Source organism: Hippocampus guttulatus, chromosome 16 (assembly GCF_054856545.1).
Source record: "Hippocampus guttulatus isolate MCC_2025c chromosome 16, RoL_Hgut_1.0, whole genome shotgun sequence".
Taxonomy (NCBI): Eukaryota; Metazoa; Chordata; class Actinopteri; order Syngnathiformes; family Syngnathidae; genus Hippocampus; species Hippocampus guttulatus.
The window spans coordinates 6,410,202-6,432,828 of NC_141276.1; the positions used below are offsets into that span (position 1 = coordinate 6,410,202).

The window sequence follows — 22,627 nt, forward strand, 5'->3', positions numbered from 1 at the left end:
AACAGTGGCTAGTTGCAGACTCAATATTTTGTCATTTTCATCATCTGGTGTGTCGCTGGATGCTGTCAGGCTTAACATGTCCACTCTGTCATCATCAATTATCAATTGAGATCAAATCATTTCGGAAAATCATTTCAAGTCAGTTTGCCAACTGAATCGTGTTGCTAAGCGAAGGTCCACCATGTGCTTCGGAAATGCTACCATTAGCTTCAAATGTTCACACCGTCAGCAAGTTCACATTTTCTCCTCTTTGCATTGACATCACCTGCTTGGAGTTCATTCTTTTTTTAAAATAATGTCGGCGATTGACAAATACGCATTTTGATTTGATTAGTTCTGGGTTGTCATATTTTCGACTCGCCCTTCCTCCATACGTCGAGCTGTCTGTTAGAACATAAATCCTATATTGAAGTTAAGAATATTGAAGTTTGCTCCACCCACTGTCATGCAAATCCCAATCTGACACAGATATGCATCTCCAAGCACCATATCGAAGTTCAATCATCGTTTTTTTTTTCTTCCCCCGCTCCTCCGCTCTTATACAGGGTGCGGTCCAAGAAACGATGGGAAACTCCCGCTGCCCAGAGTCCTCTTGGCTCGCTTTCTTGTTCAATTCCCCCCACTCGCTCTCATGTGCAATAGCTCACATATTACAGTGTAGCATTGTACGAGGCCTAGTGTGTTTTTTTTTTTTTTTTTTCCGGGCCGGACTGGGATGTGTAGGTGGTGTGAGTCACGGCGGGATGTTTCCGAGATGATTTGGGGACACAAACACAGAGATCACATTATGTTCACGCGTGACTCAAACATGCGGAGGAGCTTGGCTGTGTCAAATGTCAAACGCAAAGTGGAATCGTCCCATTGGGTGGCATTTTGGCACGCTGAACACGGACAATAACAAGCAAGCCGAAGAGCACCATTTATAAAGTATGCGCGTAAATTCTTAGAGATCGTAATTAATGGATGCTTGAGCTTCTTTCCCATGTTCTCTGACCTTGTTCTGCGATTTCAAAACAATTCATCATTCCATAGGGATGTTGTGATATTTCCAAAACGTGCTGCACTGCGCAACCACAGAGCAGCAAAGTCAACAATGAGCTTTTTCAGGTAAAGAGGTTCCAACAAACCATTAACATAATTGTATGCTTCTCATTCCGAGTCAGCACCCCCCCCCCCCCCCCCATGTCATGTTTGCCAAAACCTGTCCCAGTTTACTCTGCACACTGGGGTGTGAAATGTCTTTTTATCCCCTGCACAGATTGTACGAGATGTGAGATTACGATTGCAACTTCTTTTTCCATGCTTGGAATTTTTTGCTATTCCCCAAAGAGTTTTTTTTCCCCGCACCATTGAACATGTGTACTCCCCCCCCCCCACCCCCACTTCTTTATCTTAACCCTTTCATGCACCCTGTAACCCGATAACTTGATAAGCTGTCCACTGTAGTAACCGCTGTCCCTGAACAGGGTTCAACATGCCAGGAGGTCAACAGCATCTTGTTGTATTCGCGTGTTTCGCTTTCGGCAACACACACTCGGGGAAAGAAATAAGAACCCGAGAAAGTCAAAGAAGCAGCATATTTCATGGAGTTCAAAGTCAACGCTGACAGGTTGTCATGTTTGCCAATGAGCCACCTGTAAGCAAATACTCATTGTGTTACTTCTGAGGACATTTTGAAAAGATCAGAGTGGCATTCACAGGAATAGAATCCATCAGACTCAAGAAGTACACTTCCTCCCCTGATGTGGAAAAGCGATAAGTTTGCACTGAGCAGAACAATCTGGCACGGATGCATTTTTGTTCCTGCCTCCGCTGTCAAAAGTTGCAGAACAGTCAAGTTGCTCGAAATCTAACGCCGCGTTTTCTGGTCAGCCTCCATTTTCGGTGGAAAGGAACAAAATCAGTTCCAAATAATTAAACTACGGTCACCCCAAAAGCTCATGACCTATACAGGCGATCTTTGAAGTCAAATTTTAACATTCTCAACCGTCATACACGTGCAGAAAGACGTGGAACGCTTTTAATGAGACAATGTGGAGATGCGGTAAATGAGGCGCCGAGGAGGCGAAAGCAAGACAATGTCGCGCTTGGTGCAAATGTGGCCCTAAAATTTCTCTGCTTGGCAGAGACCAGATCATTTAATGAGATACTCCACCTTCCACTCAATTACACGCATTTAATTTTTCTTTCCCAAAGGGGAAATTGATTTGCCGTCAGGAATCGAAAGGAGAGCAACAAAGAGCTGACTGGGGGGTATCGGACTAACAAGCCGGCTGAATATAAACATTTCGGATTTCATCTCGGACGCGATGTGATGCAAGTAGAAGACCGGGGACGATAAAGTGCCCTGGCAAGAAGTAGGATCACATTTTAACGATGCTTAGCCCCAAGCAAAACATATGTATCGCTGCTGCGGCCTGACTGCGTTAACACTCCACGACGCAGCCTCACTTTAACCTGCACGGCCAGAAAATCTCGCGCTGCGTTTGCTGTAAATGATACGATGCGCCAGAATGAATATATCGGGTAGATAACTCGATTATATGGTCCCATATATCATGGTTATCATTGACAAAGTCTGGATGAACATATGTCGCGGACGCTATGGTTTCTATTGTTTGCGGCGGCAAAGCCCGAGGTGTTCATGTTATATTTTTCGTCCCGTTTTCCCGTTGGCTGGCTGCGATTCACGGTTTATTCTTTTTTACTGCTTTGTTGCAACGCTTGGGGGATTGAGGGCACTCCAAAGACACTTGCTCAGCAAACGCCGTGAAATGTAATGCGTTATTTCTCGGGAATGGCAAACTCGCGCCATATGGCGAGCGAAAGATAAATCCGGTCGGTAAATTCGCCCGGAGCTAGCTAATTTCCGATGTTTACAATGCTACGTGCTAACGAGTTACTTTGAATGGTCTCTTTGACTTCTTTGCAATACTGGCGGCATACAAAGCTCTGAATTGGCATGAAAACACATTTGCATGCCGAAGCAACAGCTGGCGCCTTAAGGCCTGATCGAAAGGTCATTTTAGCGGCGTGAAGAAAGCACTTTTCTGGAAAAGAACAACAAGTGTGGAATTGAGGGCTCAGTCCACTGCATCGTGATTCCAAAGGCAAAAGTGTGATGCTCATGCAGCTGTCAGGTGTGCCGCGACAGGATTACAGGCGGGATGGTGTAGTACCACTATCCCATAACAACATCCGACAAAGCCCGGCCACCTGCCACCAAATCTCCCGGGAAGATTGCCTCTTCCAAGCTCTTGGGCAGCAGGAAGTCTGTGCACTTATAAGACTGGCTTGCAGCCGCACTCAATCCCGCTCTTTTGGCTCGGCAGTAACCGGCACTTAACAGAGTGAGACAACAACAGAGGGAGAGTTTAATGCTGACATTGACGGGATTGGCTTGCCTACAATTGCCACAAGCTCCATTCGTGAGAGCCAGGTGGTGGCGCTCATTTGCGTACAAGTGTAACGGTACTCATCATCTCCCCCCCTCCCATTCTCAGGTCATCCCATCGATGTTCTTCAGGTGCTGGGCCTGTCAGAGAGCATGGAAGGTGTGTCGGTGCACACTGGTCTCTGCGGCAGCCATAAAGAGGTAGCGGGAACACGACAGGCTTTCAAAATAGACCAGAAAGTCCAACTCAGTGCTCCGACCAAACAATTTTTCCCAGGTAGAAGATTTTTCTTTTTAATTACTTTGTATTAGGGCTGAACAATTTTGAAAAAGAATGAAAATAAATCACTATTACAATACACAATATTAGGTTTCTCATTTATATATATACAGTCATACCTCGGTTTTCGACCATAAACCGTTCCAGAAGGCTGTTCGAAAACCGAAACCATGCTCTTAAAAAAAAAAAAAAAAAAAAACTTTATTGAACACGTCTGCTCACAATGGAACGCTACATGAGGAAGCGTCACTTCCTCGTGTAAGGAAGGCGAGAGGAGTCAAGTGGCGCATTCAAGTGCGCTCAGTTTGGTCGAGAACCGATTTTCGGTCGTAATCCGAGACATAAAAAACTCGAAATTTTTGGTCGAAAACCGATTTGGTCAAGAACAGAGATGTTCGAAAACCGAGGTTTGACTGTGTGAAATAAATTCTTATCGGTTAAGCTAGCCATCTTCGGCATTCATTAGGAAACTGCGATGTCAATTTGAATGTGCTTAATTGTTCAGCCCTACTTTGTGTGGGTTAAAGTCAATATCTGCCAGCTGACCTAGAAGCATTTCCTCTCCAGAGTCCACATTCCCTGTAAATTTCTCCCTGTTGGCCACCGTGCGAGCCAGAAAGGGATCACAGTCATTTCTACTGTCCGTGTATGACGAACATGGGGTGCAGCAGCTGGGGCTCGAAGTGGGCCCTTCGCCCGTCTTCCTGTATCAGGGCCGGGCAGCCGGGCAGCCCACAACATATCCCACGTTCAAGGACGTCAACCTGGCCGATGGAGAGTGAGTATATTCAGCGGTTGGACGTCTTACAAGAAGAATTTAAATATGTCTTCCATCGACCTTTCCGTGCTTGCTCAGATGGTAGCCTCTGTCTGTCTTTTCTCAACCACAGGAAGATGATTCAGCCAGACCGAGACATAAAGTCATAGATTTAACCAGGCCTTGATTTTTTGTTTTTTAGGAAGGATGACTAATTTGTGTACCAGAATCGCACCCAATGAAGTGCAAATGGGGGGGGGGGGGGGGGGGTGTTAATCAGCAACTGTCAGTTTCTGAAATTTGAAAGAAAAAAAAAGCCATATATTTCATAGTTGAAATGTCTTCGGAAGCTGGCATCTTTGTGTTTCATTGGCAACAGTTGAAGACATTTGGTGTAAGTTAGCAAGACTCCACCATTTACATCTTATTTGTGCACAAGATTAGCGAACTGAAGCATAGCGGGATGGAATTTTAAGCAGGTGGGAGGATTGTCAATTCATCAATTTCTTTTTGAATTTCACTGGAGGTTCCCAAAAATATACTTCAAACCAACAGTTCGTGGCATTGTAACACTTTCTACAAACAAGTTATGCTACCAACGCAGCAAAGGTGGCTAACCTTGGCTTGTTTGCAGTACTAATGCTAGCTGTGTATTTCTAATGTTGCTATTTTGTTGAAGCTGGCAGTGTTCTGTGAATAATTCTCCTGACTACAAGCTTAGTTATTCAGTGAAGCGAGGAACCATTCAAATCTTGCCAGCGGTTTTAAAAATTTAATTTCTCCCCTTTTAAAAGTAGCAAGCTCGGATCAATCAATGCCCTAAAATCACATTCTAAATGCAAAGATTGCCACATTGCTGTCTTTTGCTTCGCTCTTCCAGGTGGCACAGGATAGCCTACAGCGTACAGGGCCAGTCCGTCACACTCTTTTTGGACTGTCACACGGTCGAGACGCTTCCGCTAACACGAGGAGACGACAGAGACGTCAGCACGGAGGGCATTGTTGTCTTCGGATCACGACTACTGGATGAAGGAGTATTTCAGGTAAAGCCATCCCACCAGTTTGTTTGCGAACGAGGGTTCAACATGTCGGGTTTGAATGAAAATAAACGAAGCCCCAGGAGAGGGAGAGAACTTTTTAAATATGCATGCCGGGTCGTGAAAACCCATTTATCGGGCTAATGTTTGATGCATAATGGCTGAAAAATGAATTACCTTGATTTAATGCATGAGTCACTTTGTAGAATACCAGAATATGAGAATGAGATGCGTCTGGCACATGAATTAATGCTAGATTAATTCAGCATTACTTACAAAGCGGGCTGGGTTTGAACTTCAGCATCACCTCACTGCCTTCACTCGGTATGTCCAGTGCGAATTTGCAGCCGTAAGAGCTCATCATCGCAAAGCATCTGATGCAGAGTGGCATTTTTCGCAGCGGCTTCAAAGCCACTGGAGATCCGATTTGAGAGAAAATTTGTAGTTCAAGAGGCCAGAGGGTGTCGTGGGTCTCATGTCAATCAAGCGTGGGAGGAACAAAGCATTTTCAGAGGTAAAAGAAGCGTTTAAGAGGGAACGAACGAGGAGGAGCGGATATGCCGAGGCATGAACGGGCCTCATCATATCATCTCCTTGAATGGTGAATTTATCTGTGGTATGAAATCGCATTGCAGTAATAGCAACTCGAAAAGTTCGGTCGTGCCACCCATTATTTTGGGAAGACGGCATGTGCATATTGTATGCTCGGTGGACATCGGTATGAGAAATCCAGAGGAATTATAAGAGCTTTCTGAGAAAAAAAAAAGACAATTTCATGTACGGACAAGCACACTGAAAACCCATTTACAGGGATGATATTCAATGTGATGATTTATTTATTTTTTTTGCACAAATCACTTCATAAAATATCAGAATTTAGGCAGGTGGTCTAAGGTACCATGAAGTTCCAAAAAGAAAAAAAGTATAGCTATTTTATATATATTATGTAGGTTTTCCTGTGTGGAGCTTGCATGTTCTCCCCGTGCCTGCGTGGATTTTCTGCGGGTACTCCAGTTTCCCTTCAAACATTCTAAAAACATGCACGGCAGGTTAATGGAACACTCTAAATTGTCCCTAGGTGTGAGCGTGAGCGCGAATGGTTGTTCGTCGATGTGTGCCCTTCGATTGGCGGGCAACTAGTTCAGGGTGTACTGCTGCCCGAAGACAGCTTGGATAGGATTCAGCATGCTTGTAACCCTTGTGAGGGTAAGCGGATTAGAAAATGGATGGAAGGATATTAGGTAGGTCTACTGGAATAGATGGCCTTCTGTAAAAGGGGAAGGCCGCTATGCAGAAAGTACAGCAGGAGGCTTGTCAATCAATTAGACGAGACGGCTGCCACTTTCACCTGGACAGACCAGATGTGCTTGGTCACGGCGAGTGGATGCCCACCTGTTCCCTGAGAACTTGCCCACCTTCTCCCCTGCCAGTACGCAATCTCACTCTGCTCCACCCAAGCTGTAAATCACTTCATGCCACAAGCTCCTTTATGGCATTTAATCTTTTTCAATGACTTTTTTTCAGCCGACTTGAAGGGTTCGGTCTATTCCCTGGAAGGCAACAGAGACCATGTATGAGTTCTGTAAAAGTCGGTGAAGTCGTTTTTTCGTTTTTTTGCTCAACACAGTAAGCCCAGCAAGAAATGGTGATTCGACTATAACTACAATAGCAACCCGCAGAAGACAAACAATCGCCAGGGTCAAATAATATTTATCACTTCCGTTTGACTTGCTCGAGTCAAAACTCAAGATCAGCTCCATTCCAGTGCTGCAGGTGCAGCTCCATCTGGATAATGCCCTAGTTGGCCCCAATGCAAGTGGACTTTAAAGCCAAAAACTGAAAATAAATGATTGCATCCACACTTTTATTTGGATCCTCACCAAAATGTGATGATTTAATGTTTTGCACATGCTTCAACCATCCGCCATGTCTTGTGAAAATCCGTTTGGGAGTTTTTGTTTAACCCATCAAAACAGTATCGCCCTAGTGTCGCGATTTCTTCCACTTTGGTGCATTTCTCCACGTGAAAAAAAATCCATGACTTCATTAGTATACATGTCTGTTTGTGTACATTAAGGCATTAGTGTCATTAGCGCGAGCAAGGCTGGTACCAGGGGACGGCAGATTAAGAGGGCTGACCCTTGGACCACTGTTCCCAGGCCCCAGTTCTGTGGGAGGAGGCCAGTGTTCCGGCCCAGTTCTCCCAGCGTGGGAGCTGTGCGGCGTGAGACCAAGGGGGGACTTTTGCTGAGCCACAAATGTCTATTACTTCCAGATTCTCTCCCCCCCGCCACCCCCTGCAAAGTCATTTTGGCAAACGCAGCGATTTGCAAACATTAAAATGTCTACACGTCCACTTGATCTTATTCATGGCTTGCCGTGGGCCTTGTTAATGTGACTCTTAACACACAGACTGTTTAGATAAAACCAAGTGTTTATTTGTTGGGAAAATCTGATCTCCTCTGCCTCGACTTGGACTGGAAATTGAACATGTTTCTGGCACACACGTACAGTCCGGGCAGTTGTGCTTGGATGCTGAGCTGTTGATTTAGCACACTGAGGCAGACTTAATAGGTCAAGGTCTGTTTAAAAGCGCATGCAAGTAGCATTTCAAGTCACATTGAATGATGCAGTTTATTACCGACGTGCTCATGCTAACCCATGATTTTAAAAAAGCAACAAAAAAAAAAAGCCAAAGGCTGACCCAGGGGTGGACAATAATAGTTCAATTAATCATAGCTCAAATTTTTAAATGAGCATGAATTATTCTATTTTTAATCTCATCCATTTTACATACACATAATTTACATTTTAAAATCAACAATTACCTTGCCCATCTGCCCGATTAACAAATCAAATAAGTCATACCTTTGATAGCCCATAATAATTCTCATTTAACCCGAATGTGTGAGACACTATTTTAGAAACCTGCCTTGGGACCAAGGCTGAAAACTAGCATTTATGCTACGTCCGGCACATCTACACTGTTTATTCTTGTGCTGATTAATGTGCACTGCCCCCCCAATAAAATAAATAAATAAATAAATACAAACTCGGTAAAAATAACTTTATAGCGGAAAGTCAGCATGGGTTAGCACAGGGATTGCGCGACACTGGGGCTAGCGGGTGCTACAGCCCTGCCAGAAACTTGTGTAGCCCAGTTGAATCCCTCCAGCATTTTATTTGATTTTTAAATTAAGTTTACAAATATTTATTCAGTCACCCAACGCATCTGTCAAGTCCCTCTTTAAGACTGGGGGGGGGGGGGGAATCTTAGGACCATGCCTGGGTTAGCACCATGGCATTCGCATTAGCATGTTCAAGCAAAGGTATTGTAGTCACCGCCAAAAAATTTGCATCAGGCGTGGCAAGTCAACAATCGGTTCGCAATGCTCAAAGAACTTGCGGCTCATTGAAAAATTGAATGAAGACATAAGAATATTTATTATTATGAAAGTCAGCAGCTATTACGATGTGTGTGCTGTTCATTTTACTTTCACCCCCAGTAACGGATGGTTAGCAGCAATTCACTTGAATCGACCGAGGACTCAGGAGCGTCAAAAGATTGCGTAATCATGTTGAATGCGTTATCCGCAAATGATGGCTTTCACCTCAGATAAACTCCAGCCAATAGTATGACAATAGTTGAAGTCATTTTCATGTAGTGTCTACTTTCCGGAGGAGAGCAATGAGAGTGCATTCGCCTCTGACGTTGCTGCCAGATCCTAATTGGGGAACGATGAAGTGTGCATGATTTTCGGGGCCAACACTTTAGCAGGGGAGAGAAACCCCGCCGGGAAAGAATAAGAGGAAAACTCTGTGAGAGTTTTGCTTTTGATCTCTAATTGAGATTGGATTAGAGTGGATTTACTCCCTGTTGCCCCCCCCCCTTCCGCCCCAACCCCACTCACTATGACTGCAGTCGGTCGAAGAGGGCAAATGAAGTGCCCTTGCTCCGTGGGCCTCTGGCCAAAAACTGTAAGAAAAGACACTATTTGGATAACCTTCATGCTCACCGTACTAATACGCAAATTAGTGATTCAACAGTCATTTCTCAAAATGCTTCAGAAAGTTTTTTTGGGCGGGTGGGGGGGGGGGGGGTGCACACACACTGCTGACAAGGCCTCTTGGGAGCATTGGAAGGTGATACCCCTGGCTGCTAAAGCCTAATTAAAGAGACTACAATGGAGCTAAAAACCACCAAAACATCATGCAGGCAAATCGGATTTAGTCGATTGCAAATGGCTGCCGACATGTCCAGCAAAGTATATACAGTATCAGAGGTGGGAGTAAGTCACACAAGTCAATCTTAAAGCTGCAGGCAAATACGTTTTCATAAGTCCGAAAGTCTATGACTTAAGTCTGCCGATACCCGAGCTATACCAGTATACCAGACCGCAATTTGGACACTCTATTTCGGAACGGCTGCATGATCCGGCAAGAGCCAGTCGGACACCGTATTGCGTTGTGCATCACATTTGTGGTGTTTTCTTGCCTTCGTTGCAGGGAGAAATTCAACAACTGCTGATTGACGATGACCCCCAGGCCGCTGCCGCTTACTGTATCAACTACATGGTAGACTGCGACTCCGCTTTGCACCAGAGCAGCCAAGCCCTGGACCTTCAGGGGGTCAGTACTGCATGGTATTGGGAAGATATCCCAATTGAAAACTGGAGATATACAATATGACAATTTTAACAAATTGTTAATAAGCGATTGAGTTGATTACAAGTGTAAAGAAGGGTCGCATCTAAACAAGTTGACCCACATTCACTTCCAGTGAAGTGCATACTGGTGACTGTCATGATTGATTACTTCCTTGGAAAAGCCACCGGGAAAGCATTTCCTTTCAAGCAAGTGGTGCTTTGTTTAGGGAATAACAGCTGAGATGAGGCAAACCAATTTTGAGCGAGACGGGCATGATATCAGCCAAGTCAAGCTCGTGACACACTTCTCACGGATGCTCACGCTGCGTACGTGCACGTGTGTCTGCACAAAATCTGGTCAATGAAAGCGATCCAGAAATTGAACGTCTCGCTGAGAGTCATCCAGTTGGCTTTTATAAAACTATTTCAGCTCTGGGATGAGCTCAGAATGCCAAAACATTCCCCTACGGCTAACATCCCATTGCACATGCTGACCCGGTTTAGATCGAAATCACATCCCCAATGTTGTTTTTACGAGAAAAAAAAAGATTGCTGTTTGTATAGAGATTCTAAGCATGTGCGCGGAACACAGGCCAGAGATACAGTACACTGGCATTCTAATGTGATTTGCTACATTGTGTTTTTCTTTCTCTGTCATCCGACTTTTCCTCACAATGCCCTTTTTCCATGACAAGAAGTCCCAACCGGAGCAGACGGAAGAACAGCAAGCCAAAGAGGGCAGGAAGGGCAAAAAGAACAAAAAGAAGAGGGACAAGGGCTCGAAAGGTAAAGGCAAACGTAAAGGCAGGGGGAAGGGCAAAGGCAAGGGGAAGGGCAAGAAGAAGGGATCTCGGAAGAAAAAACTCGAGGAGGAAACTTTGGACGACGGCTTCATTAGCGTGTCTACGATGCCGCCCGAGTATCTCTCCCAAGAGCCTTTTTTGGACATAAAACGCACTGAAGAAACAGTCGGTCCCACTAAAAGCTACGAGGACGTGCCCCTTGTGGAGACGCCTTCGTATGAACCATCAACACAAGCCCCTTCACCAGGCAGCATAACCGAAGTTCACGTTGAGGTAGACCAGTTAACAGCTCCCCTGTTTTCGGCCACTATAACCAATCACTCCCCCTTTGCTAATCTCGCATTTCTCCAGCTGCTCGCCACTAACCAGCCAGCACCATCAGCACCCCCGAATGCAACTTTATGACACCCAAACAGAGAATGCGCCTCGAGTCTTCAGTAGGCTTTCTGACTATGTGTTTTGAACATGCAAGGCTATGCATAAATTGCTTCAACCAGAGTGATCTGCATGGTATGTACAAGGGATGGGCATAATAATGAATGCTTCGCCATCTGTAGATTTTTCTGGAATCTATCTTCACTGAAAAACTCGCTTATTTGCTTACTCTTTCTGAAAGGCCCTTCGCTGCCACGAGATGGTGCCAAAGCACGGTCTAATTCAACAAGATTGCTTTGGCGTCATCTTGTGGCATGTCAGTCCCAAGGAAGTGACCTCTATTTGACTGTCCAGAGCACTTGCTCAGAAAAAAGTGGTGCTTTGGCTCCACCTTGTGGCCTTGATAGGCAATTATAAACCTTTAATTGGAAGGTTTAGTTGATTCACTGGAATTCAAATCAAAGAAAAATGGAGTTCACATAAAAGTCATAAGCGTAGTAAATATTTTTATGAATGATCCTTTCAGTTCATAAATATAAAATAATCCCTTAATTGCTCAAGAATATGCAGTCTAATGCCCATCCCTGCGATGTACAGTACAATATGGGTCTGCTATGCTCTGCTTAATTAGCATAGCATCTTTCTTAGAAATACAGTATGTCGCGACTTGCCTAATTGTGCCGCATACTCATTTTCCACTGCTGTTTCTGCCTCGCAGCCGTGAACCGGAGACATCCTCAGATTTCTAATTGGCCTTAGTACCTGCATCGAGGATGACCAACACATTCCCTCGGCCTATTGTCCAGCCGCAGGGCTAACATTTCATCTCACAATTAACGCGCAGGAGCCGGAGCTGGCGAAGAGCCCAGAGTTGGGCGACGGCGATGACCTTTACGACAACCTCGTTGACGACCTTGCTGTTTCCATCGTAAGAGCGGGCACGAATATTACACAATCAGAGGTGGGTGGAACGCACATGCCAATATGTTCCATTCACCATAGATGTCAGTAATCGTATTTGCAAACAGGTCCTCGAACACGACGACTACAATGACACCAAGTCTGAGTATGAGGAGTATGAAATCTACGACGAAGGCTACGATTTTGCACTGCGAGAAGGAGCCGAGACATGGCACGGAACGGTAAACCTTCAGTCAGGCATTTCAAGCCAGTTGTCAGTTTTTCTTCCCCCCCAGTGGTCAAACGATTTTGTACTTGGATGCTTCCCTCCCACAGGGAAGACTACCGACTGAGAAAGGAGAGAAGGGCGAACCCGGGGTATTTGAGCCGGTGAGCTGCCGCAGGCGTCGCAGGAACCGCATCGCGGCTTCGGCTATATGAAAGCATGCAAATGACTTGATATTTGGTTTACAGGGGGCGCTAGTGGAAGGACCGGCAGGCCTGCCAGGACCGGAGGTGAGTTGGAGTACGGTTCTGTGTTCATTCAGCTACCTTTCAAGAAAAGACAATAGGCATATTCAATTCAATGGGGACTAGCAATGAGGAATACCACGACCACCAGTCTATTTGAGGTGCCGTGTTTAGAAATGTAAATAGACACACCCGGTGATTAATCAGGCTGCGGCGTAATCATTAAGAAGTCACTACTGTATGCACGTAAATCAAAGTGACAATATGGTATTATCCCTCACAGGGACTTCCTGGTCCAGTTGGACCAATTGGCCCCCCAGGACCCAGAGGAGACCCTGGGGAAATGGTGAGTGGAGCGCGTATCGTTTTTGGCTCATATTTGAGCACAGACCCCCCCCCCCCCCCCAAAAAAAACCCCATCCAGCTCACATAGTTCAACTGGCTGTTCTGAAGGATGTTGACACGCTTGACCTCCTTTTTATTGCTAGGTTTGTGCGCTTGTTCATTTAAAACACAGCGCACAACGAGGTAGTGCTGATACTTGCAGACCTTCAACGAGAAGACAGGATTGATGGTTATAATAAATAAGTGAATGATTTCTGTTTCCTCATACGTGTGTCTGCTTGACATGTACTTTCAGGGTCCTGCAGGACGTCCCGGCCTTCCCGGGGTTGACGGAATTCCAGGTCCACCAGGAACCATGCTGATGCTACCTGTAAGACTACCAAAACAGATTTTCCTTCACCACTATTGACCACAAGGGGGGGCTGGTTGACTGAGCTTCATCTACCCGAGGGGACTCCTCCTGACTTTTACTCTTGCCCTCAGTTCCAGTATAGATTTGATTCCCAAAAGGGACCGGCGGTGTCCCCCCAGGAGGCCCAAGCGCACGCTATTATTCAACAGGCTCAGGTATATCTCTTCATCTTGCGTATTGATCCTCATGCCATTTGAGAAATTGATCGGGATCTCAAGACATTTGTCATGCAATTGGGTCTTCTTTACAGCTGTCTATGAATGGACCTCCAGGTCCGAGGGGTCTTACAGGGCGACCAGGCCCTCTGGTAAGCCAAATTTGCTCTGACAGAGTACTGTACAAGCTTCATAAAGGACTAATGTTAAATGTGATATTGCTTCATATGTCAATAACTTGCTCCTTATCTATTTGACAGGGTGCTCCAGGACCAGCTGGCCACAAAGGAAACATTGGCGACCCGGGCCCTGCGGTAATGAGCCGAACATGTTTATCTCACCGCAAGCTTCCATCTGCCACTCGCTTTCATTGTCGCTGGATTGATTTCCTTTCAACGAGCTCCCTCGCCTGCTTCCACGCCTTCATTTGAACATTTATCTTGTCCATAACAGGGACCGCAAGGATTGCCAGGACTTCAAGGAAGCAACGGAAAACCAGGAAAAAGGGTAAGCTATGGGATGGAAATCTCAATATGACATCATGTGATACGATATCAGTTGATTTTTTTTTTCTTTTTAATAACTGGATCATGCTTCATTTAGGGATACGCTGGAACAGATGGAGGACGTGGAGCTCCAGGTGAAACTGGTGTGAAGGTAAGACATCATGGTGGCGCATTGCAGTGGTGAGATGCTTGCTAAATTGGACTGCAAGGAATATTTGTGGCAGCAATTATTTTGGAGGCTTGGCTGAGCACAAGAGAAACCGGTATTCCTCTAAATAACAGAAATTCTATAGTAAATAATTCCAAATTGTTTTCATCATCTACTTGCAGTTTTTAAGTAACCACTATCATGTCGTAAAAAAATAAAAACAATCAATTCCAGACAAAAAAAACCCACACAAAAACGCAATACATCAGCAGATATATCTAGATCAGTTATGAATTGATATCTAATAAGAAGGACACAAATTAAAATATGTACAAACACTCAGTAGAGAGGCAGAATGCTCAATGTGTTCATGTTAGCGTGTTTTGCTCATCTAACTTGACTTGCTCTGGCCAATCAAGCGGAAAAATGATGACGTTATTGTCGGCCAGCTAGCTGGACCTGTGAGGTGAACTTGCGCTATGACCTCACAGGGTGATCGAGGTTTCGATGGCCTACCAGGACTCCCAGGAAATCAGGGACACAAAGTGAGTTTTTAACCCTTTCCGTGATGTGCACACGCTGCACCTTATTGCATGGCAAAATTGATATTTGCTTGACGTATTGTTTCCCTGATTTTTGAAATCTGGCATAGCAGCTGACACAGGGGTAGCATATGTTCAAAGCATCGTTCCCATGGAGAGAACCGTTTTTTTTTTAAATTTCCTGCAGCTTTGACAATTTTGTGTCTTCATAGGGGGACAGAGGAAAGCCTGGTCCTCAGGGGCCTGCCGGAGAGCCAGGAGAAAAGGTGAGAGAAGACTATTTCTCCCCAATCGACAAAATGCATCTTGCAGCTTTTTTTTCGCTTTTTTTTCATCTCAAATGTTAAAAGAAACTGAACAGTGGGATAAAATCGATCAATAAGACACAGTATGTAAATCCTACAGCACCACACACCACAAGAAGCCCGCTCTGAATTTCAGTTATTCCTAAAATCCAACAACGAAAAAAGGAACAAGTTGATGCGACACAAAAAAATAAAATAAAATAAAAAATAGTACTTCCGTCAGGATGCATGGTATTAATTGATCAAGATGCTTGTAATGTGAATGAGACAGGTCTCCATATTTGTGATCAGGATCAGATCCATGCTAAAAATATGTCGCCACCTTTGTATTTGCTAGGGGCCAGTTGGACCCGTTGGCCCAAGAGGGCAACCTGGTGAACCTGTGAGTAAAGCACAAACGACACATTCCTGCCTTTTGTACATGCATGGTTTTAATTAACACAACTACTACTTGCACTGGAGTTCATTACATTTTGTTATTATTTGACACTGATAGAAATATGTCACATGCCACAAGTTTGTGAGCAGCACGTCAATCAAGTGTGTTTAATGAACAGCAGACTTGCAACTGAATGAGAAATATTTTTTCCCAATTCGGAAGGTTAGAAATGAAATATTTACCTTCCCTCTTCATGATAGTCTGACTTGCAATTTGCAGTTGATTCTCATACATTTCCGACAATTTTTGTACGAAGCGCACCCATGTCCCTAAAATAAGCATAAACAAATATTTGTATTTTTTTCTGCATTTTTTATGCATTTGTTTATTTTTTATTTATATTGTCTTTATTTTAGTATTATTTTTAAATTTTAATTTATATTTCTTATTTTTGTATAATATTTATTTAATTCTCTCTCTCTCTCCCCCTCCCTCGGGGAGAAAAATGGAATAAAAGGTGTTTTGTAGATTTTTATAGTGTAATTTTGGTGAAAATGACAGGCAGTTTTGGTAAAAATGTGTAAAATATAATCAGTGCAGATGATCTTCGCTCCGCCCCCAACCAAAAAAAAACAAAAACAAAAACAAGGCAGCCCAAGATGTTAGGGAGCGCCAGTGGTGACCGTGTCATCTCTCTTGCGCATCTCTGCAGCAAACAGAGTGGCTGATTGACTTGCACTCCATCTTTCTCCCAGTAGGAGCTTTGGGCTCAGCGGGCGGCTGTCCCTCCAAATGCATCATCACTCTACGCGGCGAGGAAATAAAGCGCCATAAGCGATGCACGCAGATCTGTGTTAAAACTACACGGTCTGTTTTCACAAGCGAGAATGGAAAAGATAGGGGGGGAAAAAAATGACAAGAGACAAATGGCAGGCAGAAATTGGGTTTGCTGGGGAAAGAGGTAGAGGCAGAGCGAAGAGATAAAAATCATGGCCGCAATGATTATATTTCCATATCAATCACGTCTCGGGGGATCACAGATGTGGCTTTGGAACAGGTGGCTTGGCCAGCCTACAAAGAGTTTGCAGCAAGGTGGAAGGGGGTTGGTTTCAAAAAATCTTTTTTAAAGAGCACACAAATATACATGTGCAAATACAAGATGAAATAAATGTGACGTTATCTCTTTTTACATTTGAGTAGCTTCAGATTTTCAGAGCAGTGTTCCTCGCATCCTGTCATAATATCCGCAAATAAATTGATGTTGTGGATCCAGGGTGTGCGGGGTCTTGTTGGGCCGAGAGGGCCACCGGGACCACCTGGCCAACAGGTAAGTCAAAATCCCTTCCATTTGGAAAGCAGTATACATTTTTTTTTTAATATATCAATGATTTCTGTTTTTAGGGTGTCCAAGGAACAGACGGGCCCCAGGGGTCAAAGGGAAACCAGGTCAGGCTGTTATATTGAGTCAAAAAGATTCCTTTTTTTCCCAGATTGTTTCCTTTTACCTTTATCACTGATGATGTTTATAACATCAATTTTGATGCTTGTTTACAGGGTCCGCACGGAGAAATAGGACCTGCGGGACAACAAGGAAATCCTGGACCACAGGTACTGTACTGAGAATTACCAAAAATCCAGACGTGTCTTTTGAGTATTCGAAAATTTGAATAAAACCACACATCCTGTTGTTCACTTCCTCAACACTTGCCATAAAGAAGTTGTCTCCTGTGGCCGCCCTTTTCATATCTTCATTTTCCCCACTGTTTTACATTCAAATTATTTTGATCAGCCTTCTTCGCTCCTTCATAACTATAATACAAAATCTGTTGTCGGTCTCATCTGTAATTTTCCAGTAATATATATTTTTTTAAATAATGCATCGGTCAACCAAGTTTTACAAAAAAAAAGACATTTAAACCAGAGATGCATGTAAAATGTTCTAGATTTATTTATTTTTTTGCTGATTCTGAATCTGCACTTTTTTTTTTGCTATAGCACATCAGGTTTTAATATTCAGAACAATAATATCGTAATATATTTATGAATCAAGAATTACATTGCATAGTAAAATCCGTACTGCGCCGATAATGGGCTGAAACAAAAAAGTAAAGGCACTTATTAAATCAGTATCCCAAATTTAGGGACACATGAAGCCATCTCTTGATTCCAATTTGCTGTCGACCAGTGCAACAATTATAAAACCAACGTGTAGCTAAAACCACTTCAAGTTCGGATTTGACATGTTTTCCATTTCAATACGCCGTCTACTTAATATTCCGGACTCACGCACACACACAAATATCTCAGCTCATCTCCCCCATATCTTGCGACATTTCATCTAACTGATGCTTTGCTCTGGCACAGGGATTGCCCGGCCCCCAGGGTCCCATCGGGTTGCCGGGAGAGAAGGTGGGTTGCTTTTTCTCACACTTATTCCCAGAATCAAACCCGTGTGACCTTGTGAGCCGTCACCGCACTCGCCCGCGGGGAGGGGAAGAGAACAACTCAACTTGCGCTGGCTCCGTGTGTGACAGGATCGACACAGACAGGAAATCAATGCCAAAGAAAAAAAATAAAAAATACGCAGGCGCGCCGACGTTAAGGACGGCCTCTGCCTTTGTGCGTCTAGAGGCTGGACTGATAAAAGCACAAAACCGGGACCGAGTCACTGTTAATATTTGTGTGTTTGATTGATTCATTGCACGTGTGATGGTATTCTGTCCAATACAGGGTCCGCAGGGGAAACAAGGCATGCAAGGACTACCGGGCATTGATGGACAACCAGTAAGTACGCACGAAGATACACTGCATCCATGGATGTAACTATTGTGCATTGATGAACGGCGACACTGTTCAATACAATGTAAGGGAGTCAAGATAAAAAGTGTCAAGTAGGCACATGCCGCAATTATTGATCAGTGCTACTGGGGGAGCCACATGGGAGCACGACAAAAATGCAGTTTGGGATATGGATAAAATAAGCGCGGAGAAGCAAAATAGGTGTCATTGAAAGACGTATGATCAAAAATGAAAACTATCCAAAACCAACAAAAAAGGATTTCAAAGAAACAACAAAATAACCCCCCCCCCCAGTGCAAAGGGCTCTCTTGTATAAAGAAACCCATTCAAGGATGGCACAAAACTGATGATCAAGAAAACAACATTAAGAGCAAGAACTCATTTCGTACATTTTTTCCCCACAAAAATCAATTGACTCTTTCTAAAGCGGCTCGTTGTTCATTCATTCATTCATCGTCCGAACCGCTTCATCCTCACTAGGGTCGCGGGGGCGCCGGAGCCTATCCCAGCTGTCTTCGGGCAGTAGGCGGGGGACACCCCGAATTGGTAGCCAGAAAAAAATGGATCTTTGTGAACGATTTGGAATTGATGGTCAGAAAACCTTGTTTGTTACAGGGGTTGAACAAATTTGCACCGATGATAACATTTCTGATGTGTTTGTGATAAATGGCAAAATAGCTCAGGTCATTCGAGTTCCTGATGAGTTACATCAGCCTAAAGGCAGAACTCTTGTTGTCTATGAATCAGAACAGGCTATTCTGAAAATTGATCCATTGACTTTAGGGGGACTTGTAAGCCCTGTCGATCCAAGTTCAGTTTGGACTTCTAAAACTGTTAGAGACATCACTCAAGGCGAGATGGGCAAAGAAGTGGCCCGTCGATACCTTAGGGAACTTGAGTCTATGGGGAGTAGTGGGAAGGTTGGCTTCCTTAGCTTTCTTCAAAGTGAATCACAGACAGACCCCACACCAAAGATTGCAACACAATCGAATGACGACCAGAATGTTGACACTGCCACTCACTATTCCGATCGAAGTGAACCAATGGAACCCAGTAGCGCTTTTAGCCCTAGGAATGTCCGCATAGATGAGAGCCTTTACAACCCTCCTCATGTTCAGAAGGTAGTAGTTGAGCACATTGTACGTAGTGAGCCAACTCACACATCACACACGAGAATACGCACTTTCTCAGGTCGAAGTCCTAGGCCCAACGGTGAAGTGGATTATGAGACATGGCGCAGCCAAGTCGATCTCTTACTCAGTGACTCTTCTTTGACTGATGCACACAAGGTGAGGAGGATCCTTGAGAGCTTGCTCAGCCCTGCTTCTGAAATTGTAAAGCCCCTTGGTGTCACTGCGTCACCAAACACTTATGTCGATCAGCTAGAATCTGCTTTCGGTGTTGTCGAGGATGGAGAAGAACTCTTCACTTCCTTTCTTTGCTCGAACCAAAACAGCGGAGAAAAATCCTCTGCTTTCTTGAGCCGCCTCCACAGTCTTCTCACCAGAGTAATTTTTAGAGGGGGAGCAGCTGCTACGAATGCAGATGGGCTGCTCCTTAGACAATTTATTCGGGGTTGCTGGGACCAGAGTTTGATAATAGGTCTCCAACTTGAAGGGAAAAAGGGTTCTCCTCCCTCATTCCCTGACCTCCTTCTCATGTTGAGGACAGAAGAAGACCGACGGTCAGCCAAGTTTGATCGTATGAAGAAACATTTGGGTACAACAAAGGCTGCTGCACATGCCCACTCTGCATTTGGCATTCCAGTCTTTGACCAAGTACCGCTTGTAGGCCCCACTTCATCAGATAACGAAACTGTGAAACTTGATTTGAAAATCAATGAACTCATGAGACAAGTCGATAAGTTGAGCAAAAAAGAGAGAGACACCACCCTACTGACAAACACCGCTGTATCCCCACAACCCATTGAGCAACCCCCAAATGAAACTGCTAAACTTGAAAATCAAATTGCTGAATTGACCAGACAAGTTCAAATACTTGTCCAGAACCAGAAGGTTACATGCAAATCCGAACCCCCCAATCCGAAGGAGTTCTCGGCTGTAAATATGAGACAAACACAGGCCTCTACAAGAATCCCTGGAATGCCTCGTGCATGGTTTTGTTTCAAGTGTGGGGAAGGAAATCATATAGCAGTCCATTGCACGAATGAGCCAAATCCCACGCGTGTCAAGAAAAGGAATGCAGAGTTAAAGAAGAAACAAGCAGACTTTGCTGCAAGACAAACTACAGCTCCTTTTCCTTTAAACTAGTGACAGCTCCTGCGGTGGGACGTCCAGGAGTTGAAACCCTTGATTCTCTGAGTCCCAAATCCCTGGGCATTGAATGCCAAACCCAACCTGTTGACATTTTTAACCCTCAATTGATGTTACCCCAAGGTCTTATAGGCCCACGCTGTGCAGCCTCTGTACTTGTTGAAGGTACGCCATGCGAATCCATAATAGATTCCGGTTCACAAGTGACGACAATTTCTGAAACTTTTCACAAAGAGCACCTTTCCCATCTTCTCATCCAACCCATCCACACTATTCTTGAGATTGAAGGAGCTGGAGGACAAAATGTCCCATACTTAGGCTACATTCAAACGAACATTTCGTTTCCACAGCACATAGCGGGGAAAGAGCAGCAATTGGTCGTACTCGCACTTGTGGTTCCTGAATGCCACTTCAACAGTAGAATCCCACTACTGATTGGGACAAACGTGCTTTTGCGACTCCATGAGCAATTAGTGGAGCAAAATGGGCCCAAGTTTATTCAGATCTTACCTTCTAAACAGTTTGCAATGATCCTCCAACATGTTGCCCAGGCACAGAGAGGTGATACTCATTCCTACCCTGTCATGCTGCATAGTAAGAAGCCAATCACAGTCCTTGCAAACCAAAAATTGTGCCTTATGGGGATTGTGAGATTAGGACGGAAGAACCAGAACACAAGATTTGTGCTTGAACAGCATGACCAGTACAGATTACCAGGAGGACTGCTAATCGAATCGACTTTAGTGGACATCCCCTTTAGGGCCAGTACCAAAGTACCGGTCATAGTGCATAATGTGAGCGAACATAGTGTGACATTACGGCCAACTAGTGTCGTGGCTCAAGCTTGTGCAGCCCAGCTGGTTTCCCCTTTAGAATCTGTGCAAGCTCAGTTTTCCCCAAGTCAACCGGAACAGGAAACCAATAGACCCCCATTCAGTCTTGATGAGTCTCCCATCCCATGTGAATGGAAAGAGCGCATCCAGAAAAAGCTACAATCTATTTCTGAAGTTTTTGCCCTTGATGAAATGTCGTATGGCCACACCACTGCTGTAAAACATCAGATCCGGTTACATGATGAGACACCTTTCAAAGAAAGACCAAGACCTATCCACCCAAGTGACAGAGAAGCAGTGAAGCAGCATCTCAGACAGTTACTCGATGCTGGAATAATTCGTGAGTCTCAAAGCCCTTTCGCTTCACCCATTGTCTTAGTTAAGAAAAAGAATGGCTCAATTCGCCTATGCATAGACTATCGCAAGCTAAATATGAGGACCATTAGAGATGCATACGCCCTACCGAATATTGAAGAGACCTTTGCAGCTCTCAGTGGAGCAAAGTGGTTCTCTGTCATGGACCTTAAGTCTGGCTATTATCAAGTCGAAGTAGCCGAAGAGGACAAGCCTAAGACGGCTTTCGTGTGCCCCCTTGGCTTCTATGAGTTTAACAGGATGCCACAAGGCGTCACAAATGCTCCAGGCACTTTCCAACGCCTCATGGAGAAGTGTGTTGGTGACCTCCACCTCAACGAAGTGCTTGTTTTTCTGGACGATCTAATTGTGTTCTCAGACACATTAGAGGAGCACGAAAACAGGTTAATGAAGGTGTTGTCACGTCTCAGAGACTATGGACTCAAGTTGTCCCCAGAAAAGTGCCAACTCTTTCGAGATTCAGTGAAATACTTAGGACATGTTGTGGATGCACGTGGAGTTCATACCGATCCTGACAAAATCTCAGCTTTGAAAACCTGGCCACGTCCATCTACTTTCAAAGAATTGAAGGTTTTTCTAGGCTTCGCTGGATACTATCGCCGTTTTGTTGAAGGATACTCCAAGATAACTAAACCCCTTAACCGCCTCACTGCAAACTATCATCCACCAAAGAAACGAGGAAAGATTTACAAACGAGAGCCATCCCAGTTGTCCCGTCGTCCCAATCACTCACTTGCTGACCGCTGGACTCCAGAGTGTGAGACAGCTTTTCATTCGATCATTGAGAAACTTACCTCAGCACCTATTCTCGCTTTTGCAGACCCACAACTTCCATACATACTACACACTGACGCTTGTCAGGATGGTTTGGGAGCTGTGCTGTATCAACAGC

General features: G+C 44.5%; 1 protein-coding gene across 3 annotated transcripts in view; it reads left to right on the plus strand.

Moving 5' to 3' along the window:
• Positions 1 to 22,627, plus strand: part of col5a3a (collagen, type V, alpha 3a) — a 42,873-nt gene that overhangs the window by 3,401 nt on the left and 16,845 nt on the right. Inside the window, exons 2-25 of one of the 3 annotated variants that reach the window (XM_086132535.1) lie at positions 3,504 to 3,671; positions 4,242 to 4,452; positions 5,312 to 5,474; positions 9,975 to 10,097; positions 10,810 to 11,190; positions 12,137 to 12,253; positions 12,321 to 12,434; positions 12,529 to 12,582; positions 12,667 to 12,708; positions 12,947 to 13,009; positions 13,304 to 13,378; positions 13,492 to 13,575; positions 13,671 to 13,727; positions 13,836 to 13,889; positions 14,029 to 14,082; positions 14,179 to 14,232; positions 14,721 to 14,774; positions 14,984 to 15,037; positions 15,414 to 15,458; positions 16,729 to 16,782; positions 16,857 to 16,901; positions 17,010 to 17,063; positions 17,820 to 17,864; positions 18,186 to 18,239. In XM_086132535.1, coding sequence (XP_085988661.1) covers positions 3,504 to 3,671; positions 4,242 to 4,452; positions 5,312 to 5,474; positions 9,975 to 10,097; positions 10,810 to 11,190; positions 12,137 to 12,253; positions 12,321 to 12,434; positions 12,529 to 12,582; positions 12,667 to 12,708; positions 12,947 to 13,009; positions 13,304 to 13,378; positions 13,492 to 13,575; positions 13,671 to 13,727; positions 13,836 to 13,889; positions 14,029 to 14,082; positions 14,179 to 14,232; positions 14,721 to 14,774; positions 14,984 to 15,037; positions 15,414 to 15,458; positions 16,729 to 16,782; positions 16,857 to 16,901; positions 17,010 to 17,063; positions 17,820 to 17,864; positions 18,186 to 18,239 — 2,219 coding nt within the window. The remainder of the gene's footprint in view (positions 1 to 3,503; positions 3,672 to 4,241; positions 4,453 to 5,311; positions 5,475 to 9,974; positions 10,098 to 10,809; positions 11,191 to 12,136; positions 12,254 to 12,320; positions 12,435 to 12,528; positions 12,583 to 12,666; positions 12,709 to 12,946; positions 13,010 to 13,303; positions 13,379 to 13,491; positions 13,576 to 13,670; positions 13,728 to 13,835; positions 13,890 to 14,028; positions 14,083 to 14,178; positions 14,233 to 14,720; positions 14,775 to 14,983; positions 15,038 to 15,413; positions 15,459 to 16,728; positions 16,783 to 16,856; positions 16,902 to 17,009; positions 17,064 to 17,819; positions 17,865 to 18,185; positions 18,240 to 22,627) is intronic. The other 2 variants (XM_086132536.1, XM_086132537.1) reach the window with 2 other exon arrangements.